Source organism: Sus scrofa, chromosome 14, assembly GCF_000003025.6.
Source record: "Sus scrofa isolate TJ Tabasco breed Duroc chromosome 14, Sscrofa11.1, whole genome shotgun sequence".
Classification (NCBI taxonomy): Eukaryota; Metazoa; Chordata; class Mammalia; order Artiodactyla; family Suidae; genus Sus; species Sus scrofa.
The window spans coordinates 73,043,814-73,052,975 of NC_010456.5; the positions used below are offsets into that span (position 1 = coordinate 73,043,814).

Sequence of the window (9,162 nt, forward strand, 5' to 3'; positions counted from 1 at the left end):
TTAATAAAAATAAATTTAAAAGAAAAGATTAAAAAAAAGAAAATCGATGAAGGCAAATACCTCATCTCCCACCCGAGAGCAGCAGTCACCCTCATCTGGACAAAACACCCACAGGTCAGCTCAGGGGCAGGAGAATCTCCCAGTGCACATAGGAGGGTTTCCCGCTGGGCCAGAGATGGAGTCTTGCCACCTCCTAGGGCTTCCACTTGGCCTCTGTAGAAACACAACCCTGAAATATTGAGAGGAGAATTGTCCTAACATCAAAGACCCGAGGGATTTCCCAGCAGAAAAGTCCTGGGAGATTAGCTTGTCAGAAGCTCTGCGTTTTCCATTGAAAACTGAGGCTCAAGTTGGGGAAACAAGATCACAGGCTGCCCGGGCTTGTGTCTGTCCTTTGGCCCTGGGGACTCACAACATACAGGTTGTGAGATGGGGACAGGACCCCAGAGCTCCACCCAGAGGTTACTGCCTAACCATCTGTCACCTGGGGCCTGGGCCCCTCGTTGTGGCTGCATCCCCAAGGGTGGCTCTGGGACCAGACTTAGGAGCAGATGACAAGAGGTAGGTGCAGGGTCTGAGAGATGCCCCTCAAGTGTGGGGTGCTGCCATCAATTAAGACACTGGGAGTTCCCGCTGAGGTGCAACTGGATCAGCAGCATCTCTGGAGGGCCGGCACAGTGGGTTAAGGCATTGTAGCAGCTGTTTCGTGGGTTGCAGCTGTGGCTTGGATCTGACCCCTGGCCCGAGAACTCCATGTGCTGAGTGGTGGCCAAAAAAAAGAAGAAGATTAAAAAAATCAAGACACTGAATTTAACCAACACAACATGGGCACCGAATCTAGAGATCAGAACACTGGAGCCTCATTTTTTAAAAAAGATCTGTTTTTGGTTTTTGGGGTTTTTTTTGGTATTTTCTAGAGCCGCACCTGCGGCACATGGAGGTTCCCAGGCTAGGGGTCTAATCAGAGCTGTAGTTGCCGGCCTAGGCCACAGCCACAGCAACTCGGGATCCGAGCCGCGTCTGCAACCAACGCCACAGCTCACGGCAACGCCGGATCCTTAACCCACTGAGCGAGGCCAGGGATCGAACCCAAAATCTCATGGTTCCTAGTCAGATTTGTTAACCACTGAGCCACATCGGGAACGCTGGGATCTGTCTTTTAAATCTCCAGTATCCTTTCCCTCTTCAGTAGAGACTTCTAATTTCAAATTAAATATCAAATTAAGAAATAAAGATGGGAGTTCCCCTTGTGGCACAATGGAAATGAATCTGACTAGTATCCATGAGGATGCGGGTTCGATCCCTGGCCTTGCTCAGTGGGTTAAGGATCTGGCATTGTCATAAGCTGTAGTGTAGGTTGCAAACATGGCTCGGATCTGGCATTGCCATGGCTGTGGTGTAGGCCGGCAGCTGTAGCTTCGATTTGACCCCTAGCCTGGGAATTTCCATATGCCTCAGATGTGGCCCTAAAAAAGCAATACGTAAATATATTAATTAATTAATTAAAATAAAGATCTAAGTCCTGGGATAGACCATGATGGAAAGGAACATTTTTAAAAAGTGTTTATATGTGCGTGTGGGGGGGTATAACTGATCATTTTGCTATACAGCAGAAATCTGCACAACATTGTAAATCAACTACACTTTAATTAACAAAAGAAAGACATAAGTCAAGGGGGAAAAAAAAGCCTTAATTATCTAACCCTAACCTTAAAGTCATAACCATAAAGTCACTTATGTACATAAACTTTTGTACAAATTTTGCAAACTTCTGAAGCTTCTTTTTTTATTGTTGTCTTTCTGAGCCATTTTTAAAATTTTTGACTTGGGAGTCACTCTCCAGCTTCAGAGCTACTTCGGTTCCTTTTCCGTGTTCTGATTAAAGGTTCTGGACCTGCCTCGCTAGCTTTTGCTGTTTGTGCTTTTGTTTCAAATTCCACAAAGGCAAATCCCTTCGGATCTGACTTATAATGTGATATATACACAGACACACAACATTGCCACATTTCCCAAAAACTCTTTCCATCCAGTTGTGAGTCACATTTTGGGGAGGTAACTCCTATGATACATTAGAAACATTATTAAATAAAGTATTGAATAGTTCTTTTAGAAACAGACTTTGCCAGCACCTAAGTCCCGTTGGACAGAAGCCCAGGGACCCTGCCACCAGAGACCCCTGGCAATCAGTTTCATCTGCAAAGCTTGATTCCTACTTCCTAAGCATTTTTTTTTTTAAGACCTGGTAAAAATATGTCAGTGTGTATCACTAATGACTTTGAAAAGAGCAACCACCATGGCTTTCCATTGTTCTCTTTCACAGGTAAAGCCTTGGAAAAGGCTGGAGGCAAAGAGTTCTTGGAAACGGTAAAGGAGCTTCGCAAGTCCCAGGGCCCTTTGGAAGTAGCTGAAGGTAGGTGTAGAATCGGCGGTGGGTCCGGCACTGCCTCTCCGCCTTCCCCTCCAGGCTGACGTGCAACAGGGCCCATTCAGTTTGCAGAGAAAAATAGACAATCAGGAAGCTATTTAGCATCTCTCAGATAATTTGAGCATGCCCGTGAAGATCATTTCATCCACTTTGGGGACTTTAAAGTGTCTGGATAGTTCAAGCCAATTTGTATCAGCTTACCCCCAAATGGTCTAGAACTACGGCAGTAAAATACACATGGCAAAATCTACTACTGTAAACTTTAAATGTGTACAGTTCAGTGACATTAAGCACACTCCATGTTGTTCCTCCATCACCAGAACTTTTCTTTTTCTTTTCTTTTTCTTTTTCTTTTCTTCATCTTTTTAGGGCCACACCCGAGGTATTTGGAAGTCCCCAGGCTAGGGGTCAAATCAGAGCTGCAGCTGCTGGCCTACGCCACAACCACAGCAACAGGGAATCTGAGCCATGTCTGCAACCTACACCACAGCTCACGGCAACACCGGATCCTTAACGCACTGAGCGAGGCCAAGGATCGAACCTGCGTCCTCATGGATGCTAGTCAGGTTCGTTTCCACTGAGCCATGACAGGAGCTCCCATCACCAGAACTTTTTATCACTTGCAGCGGAAATGCCACACCTGTTAAATAGTCACTTCCTTCCCCGAGCCCCTGGCAACCACCAGTCTGCCTTCTCTTTCTATGGACTTGCCTCTTATGGATATTTCATATAGATGGAATCATGTACTACATGAGCTTTTGTGTCTGGCTTCTTTCCCTTAAAACATTTTCAAGGTTCATCCATGTTGTGGCCGCCAACAGTGCCTTATTCCTTTTTGCGGCTGAATACTATTCCATTGGTTTTTTCGGTCATCACTTGCGTTGTTTCCACTTTGGCTTTTGTAAATAGTGTTGCGCTGGTATAGGTGTTCATTTGAACGCTTCTTTCTTTTTCTTTTTTTAGGGCCGTACCCTTGGCCTATGGAGGTTCCCAGGCTAGGGGTCAAATTGGAGCTGTAGCCACCAGCCTGTGCCACAGCCATAGCAACGTCAGATCTGAGCTGTTTCTGTGACCTACACTACAGCTCATGGCAGCACCAGATCCTTAACCCCCTGAGCAAGGTCAGGGATCAAACCCGCGTCCTCATGGATACTTGTCGGGTTTGTTACCACTGAGCCACAGTGGGAACTCCTTTTCTTTTTGAGGATACTGGATAACTTTTTGACCGGTGGACCCAACTCCAGATCCATGTCCCATGCACACCACCTCCAGTGACCAGTGAAGTTGGTGCCAAGTGCTGTCCTCATTCTGGGGCTTCAGAGACAATTAAAACCTACCCTTGGGAGTTCCCATCATGTCGTGTCACAGCAGAAACAAATCCGACTAGGAACCATGAGGTTGCAGGTTCCATCCCTGGCCTCGCTCAGTGGGTTAAGGATCCGGCGCTGCCGTGAGCTGTGGTGTAGGTCACAGATGTGGCTTGGATCCTGCGTTGCTGTGGCTGTGGTGTAGGCAAGCAGCTACAGCTCTGATTAGACCCCTAGCCTGGGAACCTCCATATGCCACAGGTGCAGCCCTAAAAAGACAAAAAGAAAAAAAACAACCTATCCCTGCCCTCAAGCCCTGGACAGTCTAGGAGGAGAGACAGACACACAAGTGGAGCACAGAGGGAGAGCCAGATTCTCTACTTGGAGAAGTTGGAGTGGCTCCAAAGAGGATGAAAGATACAGGATTTCAGGAGTTCCTGTAGTGGCTCAGTGGAAACAAATCTGACTAGAATCCATGAGGACACAGGTTCCATCCCTGGCCTCACTCAGTGGGTTAAGGATCCGACTTTGCCGTGAGCTGTGGTGTAGGTCAAAAACTTGGCTTGGGGAGTTCCCGTCGTGGCGCAGTGGTTAATGAATCCGACTAGGAACCATGAGGTTGCGGGTTCGGTCCCTGCCCTTGCTCAGTGGGTTAACGATCCGGCGTTGCCGTGAGCTGTGGTGTAGGTTGCAGACGCGGCTTGGATCCCGTGTTGCTGTGGCTCTGGCGTAGGCTGGAGACTACAGCTCCGATTCAACCCCTAGCCTGGGAACCTCCATATGCCGAGGGAGTGGCCCAAGAAATAGCAACAACAACAACAACAAAAAGACAAAAGACAAAAAAAAAAAAAAAAAACTTGGCTTGGCTCTGTGTTACTGTGGTTGTGGCGTAAGCCAGCGGCTGCAGCTCCCATTTGACCTCTAGCCTGGGAACCTCCATATGCCATGGGTGCAGCCCTAAAAAGAGAAAGATACAGGATTTCGCAAAAGTTGAGTCAGAAGTCCACAGATCCTTGCTGAAAGGACCACAGAGAAGCAGGATCACTGGGAGAAATGGAAGAGAATCCAGAAGGAAGGAGAGGAGGGCTGCAGGAAACAAGCCTGAGCTTAGAAATTGGGGCAAATCTGTTAGGTCTACATACCTCTGGACCAGGGCTAATCACCAGTAGCTCCCTGGGAAGAAGGGTTGGTGAGGGTGAGTCTGGACAAGGGGAGACAGTTTATCAGGGTCTAACATCATATTTCACTTAGTTGGAAAATACCATCGGTTGTAAGATATGCCCCTATTTTAAGAAAGAATAAATTTCCAAGTCGGAATGTCCAATAGGAGACCCCACATAAAATCCAGGACACATCAGGTCAAGACATGAACCCACCGTGCAGAAAGGGCAGCAAGTGCCAGCCTAGACCTTGGCATTGGTTAGACCGAGAGGGAATAAAACCTCACTAGGGAGTTTGAGCCACACCCTGGTACTCCTATAGATTTGCAGCTGAATCCAGTGTGGCCCAAAAACCTCAAGCAGGGAAGTTAGTGGGATGTGATCAGAGTATGATAGGGTCCCTAGGTGACATAGAAGCAAATGCAACTTCTTTCTGGAAGAGTCCAGCTTGATCCAGGCCCACAGCTGACTGGGACAAGTGTGGGAGGTGGCGGTGGCAATGAGGCAGACGGGCCTGGAATGACACAAGTCAGAGGAAGACCAACAGGTGGTGCCGGTGACAGAGATGGAGGGAGGGGAATAGGGCCTTGGGAGAGAGAGATGATTTCACCAGACCTGGGGCGCTAGCAAAGTTACTGGTAAGCAGTTAGTGAGAGCTGAGGACAAGACTGGTTTGCAGATGGTTGCTTAGGAGCCAGAGCTGAGCACCTTGGGCAGCAGAAAAAAGAGCACCAGGCCCAGGCAAGAAGAAGAGAGGCCATTGCAGGAAACTGAGGCAGGAGGAAAAGCACGGTGACCAAGGGAGACCAAGGATTAGCAGCTGCAACTTCCCAGCAGGACAAGGGGCCACCCCGGAGTCCCCTTGACTGTGAAGACTCTGAGAAGGAGTTGTGTTTGCCTGAGGGAAGGTTCTAGAGGGTCCTTGCAGCCGCACTGCCATCCTCACAGTGTGGTGACATCACATCAGATAAAGAGTATTAGTAGCTGCTGCTACCGACTATCAGTGTCCCAAGCCCCAAGTTCACTTGACCTTGACCTTGGCACTTCTAGAGAACACTACAAATTGTTACCACTACAGGCCAAGTTTTACATTTCCAGTTGTCATGGAAATACTTTGTTTTAGGCTGACATGCTACCATGGGTGTCATGGGCTACCTTCAAAATCTAGTGTAAATAGGGGGCGTCAGAAGGATGAGAAAGCGTGCCATTTTTTTCTTTTATAAATATTTGACTTAACACTGCTGTTAGGAGTCTATTCCTCTTATTTTAAATGACTTTACATTTAAAAGAGCACCATTCAGGAGTTCCCATCATGCCTCGGTGGTTAACAAACCCGACTAGTATCCATGAGGATGCGGGTTCCATCCCTGGCCTCCGTCAGTAGGTCAGGGATCTGTCGTTGCCGTGAGCTGTGGTGTAGGTCACAGATGTGGCTCGGATCCCGTGTGGCTGTGACTGTGGTGTAGGCTGACAGCTACAGCTCCCATTCATCCCCTAGCCTGGGAACCTCCATATGCCACAGGTGCAGCCCTAAAAAGACAAAAAAGACCAAAAAATTTAAAAAATAAATTAAATTAAATAAAGCTTTTAAAAAATTTTTTTAAATAGAGCACCATTCAGCTGATAACATGATTGTTTTTGTCTTTGTTGTTTGTCTTTTTTTTTTTTTTTTTTTTTAGGGCATATAGAAGTTCCCAGGCTAGGGGTTGAATAGGAGCTGAAGCTGCAGCAACGCTGGATCCTTAACCCACTGAGCGAGGCCAGGGATTGAACCCACATCCTCATGGATACTAGTCCAATGATTCGTTACCACTGAGCTATGACAGGAATTCCAACATGGTTGTATTTTAAATACACATAAAATAAGTCAACCCAGTTTGTAAAGAGCCAGTATCTCTCTGGTTTGGAGAACAGTAAAGGCAACAGGGAAATTACCCTAAGCAAGCGAGGCCAGTCCCCAGGATACTGGCTTTAGCCCCCACTGTTCTCTTGGAACAAGGCAAAGGGACATTCTGCTTCCAGTGTACAAATGTACATGGTCATAGAGTCAACCAGTCTTGCCCGCTGCCTCCTTAGTATTTAGGTTGGCTGATGCCTTCACTCACTCATCACTAATCAGATGGTTGGCACCAGCTAGGCACTGGGAAGGCAAGCTGTAGATGATAGCCATAGCTGTCAGGCGGGGTGTCCCTTGCATTTGTCTCCACCAAGCCTGGCCTGTGCTGTCACAGCCTCTCCAACACTGTGGACATCACTAGGAAACTGCTCACATATCCAGCAGGCATAATATATTTCAAATAAGTCTTTCAAACCAACCCCACACACTGTTCTAGTACATGGCGGAGCCCCATTTGTTACAAATGCTGCCCCTAGCAGCCCTGGCCTGCCCAAACTCCCCCAGGATCCCAGAGGCTGGCCACTTTGGGAGGGCTGGGGACCTTTGCCACCTGGCTTCTTGAGTGGCACAGAGCCCCTGCTCCACAAGGTGGGTAGTTTAGGGGCTGCAGCCACAGATGCCACAAGGGGCCAGAGAGTGGCCAGTGGATCAGACCCAACCACCCCTCCAGGTATTGACAGCCACTGAGACTTATCTGGAGTTCCTCGTTACCAGCACTGTCACTGATGGGAAGGAAATAGGTTTGGGGAAGTAAAGAATAAAAGTAGGGAGTGCCAACTGAAATCAGGAGACAGGATGGGCATGATCCAATTTCACAACCCATTTTGAACACTGCTCCCTACAGGCTCCTCAGGTATGTAGAGATGATCAAAAAATAATCTCTGTCCAAGGAGGTGTACGACCTCCTAGAGCACATCTCAGTGGATGGAGGGGCCTAAAATCGCCAAGCATGGAGTCTGCATCAGTCAGGATCTCAGAGGGGACGAGAGAGGAGGGCTTTTTCTAAAAGCATTTATAGTAGGTGGTAGTAAAAAAAAGGAGAGAGAGAGAGTTCCCTTCATGGCTCAGCAGTTGACGAACCCACCTAGGATCCATGAGGATATGAGGATGCGGGTTTGATCCCTGGCCTCACTCAGTGGGTTAAGGATCTGGTGTGTCTGTGGCTGTGGCACAGGTCAGCGGCTGCAGGTCCGATTCAACCCCTAGCCTGGGGAACTTCCATATGCCAGGGGTGAGACCCTAAAAAAAAAAAAAATAAAGCCCTTTATAGTAGCTTTTAGTCACTGCTATAACAAATGAGCATAAACTTGGTGGCATCAAATGACACAATGAGTCTTGAGAAACTAAAATCAGGGCGCTGGCAGGGCTGGTTCCTTACCTGTTCCAGCTTCTGGGCTGCTACACTGCTTGGCTCCTAGACCCATCACTCCAACCTCTGCTCCATCCACAGTGCCTTCTCCTGCCTTTGACCTCCCTGCCTCCCTCTTATTAGGGCCCGTGTGTGATGACATTTAGGGCTCGCCTGGATAGTCTCCCCCCCACACACTGCTTCATGCAATCAATCACATCAGCAAAGTCCCTTTTGCCATGGAAGGTCACATTCACAGGGTGTGGATGCAGACATCGGGGGAGGCCATTCCCCAGCTGCCACAACGACCAGAGATGATTCCAAAGTGTACCTTTGATTAGGAGTAGCCTAACCTGTGAGCAGAAGGCAGACTGTGGAAGTCGGGGACATGCTGTCACATCAGCTTTAAACAGGTTTATCCGAAGCTTGTCAAAACTGTCAAAAGCAATTCTGACCTGGCTCCTGCTCTCCGAAGAGGGACACAGGAGGGTCAGCCTAACCCCCTGGCTTAAGGTCAACAGGTAGGAATAATCTGCAGCATTTCTCTCTCGTGTCCCAGCGGCCGTCAGCCAATCCAGCGGACTTGCAGCCAAGTTCGTCATCCACTGTCACATCCCTCAGTGGGGCTCTGACAAATGTGAAGAACAGCTGGAAGAGACCATCAAAAACTGCCTGTCGGCAGCAGAGGACAAGAAGCTGAAGTCAGTGGCGTTCCCACCCTTCCCCAGCGGCAGGTAAGGTGCCCTCCTCCAGGCAGGCGGCAGGGGGGCTGGGTCCTTTCATCCAGCCTTCTCCCTGGGGGCCAAGGGCTCCCCTACTTGGTCACATCCAGCCTGACCATCCCAGGGGACATGACTGAAGGCTGCCAGTGCAGCCAAGCACGTTGGCTAAGAAGAAACCCAGTTTTCCATCCTTAAGAACCCAGAGAAAGGCAGCTTCTGGGCGGAGCAGGGGGCAGAACTCTTTTTGGAGAGCCTGCTGTCTAGAAAGCCCACGTTCCCCGCCAACTGTCCCCATCCAGACAC

At 48.6% G+C, this 9,162-nt stretch overlaps 1 protein-coding gene across 1 annotated transcript in view; it reads left to right on the forward strand.

Annotated features, from left to right (window-relative positions):
* LOC100738475 (core histone macro-H2A.2) overlaps positions 1–9,162 on the forward strand; it is a 52,844-nt gene that overhangs the window by 41,429 nt on the left and 2,253 nt on the right. Inside the window, exons 7-8 of the mRNA XM_021073865.1 lie at positions 2,321–2,410; positions 8,697–8,871. Of these exons, the coding sequence (XP_020929524.1) occupies positions 2,321–2,410; positions 8,697–8,871 (265 nt within the window). The remainder of the gene's footprint in view (positions 1–2,320; positions 2,411–8,696; positions 8,872–9,162) is intronic.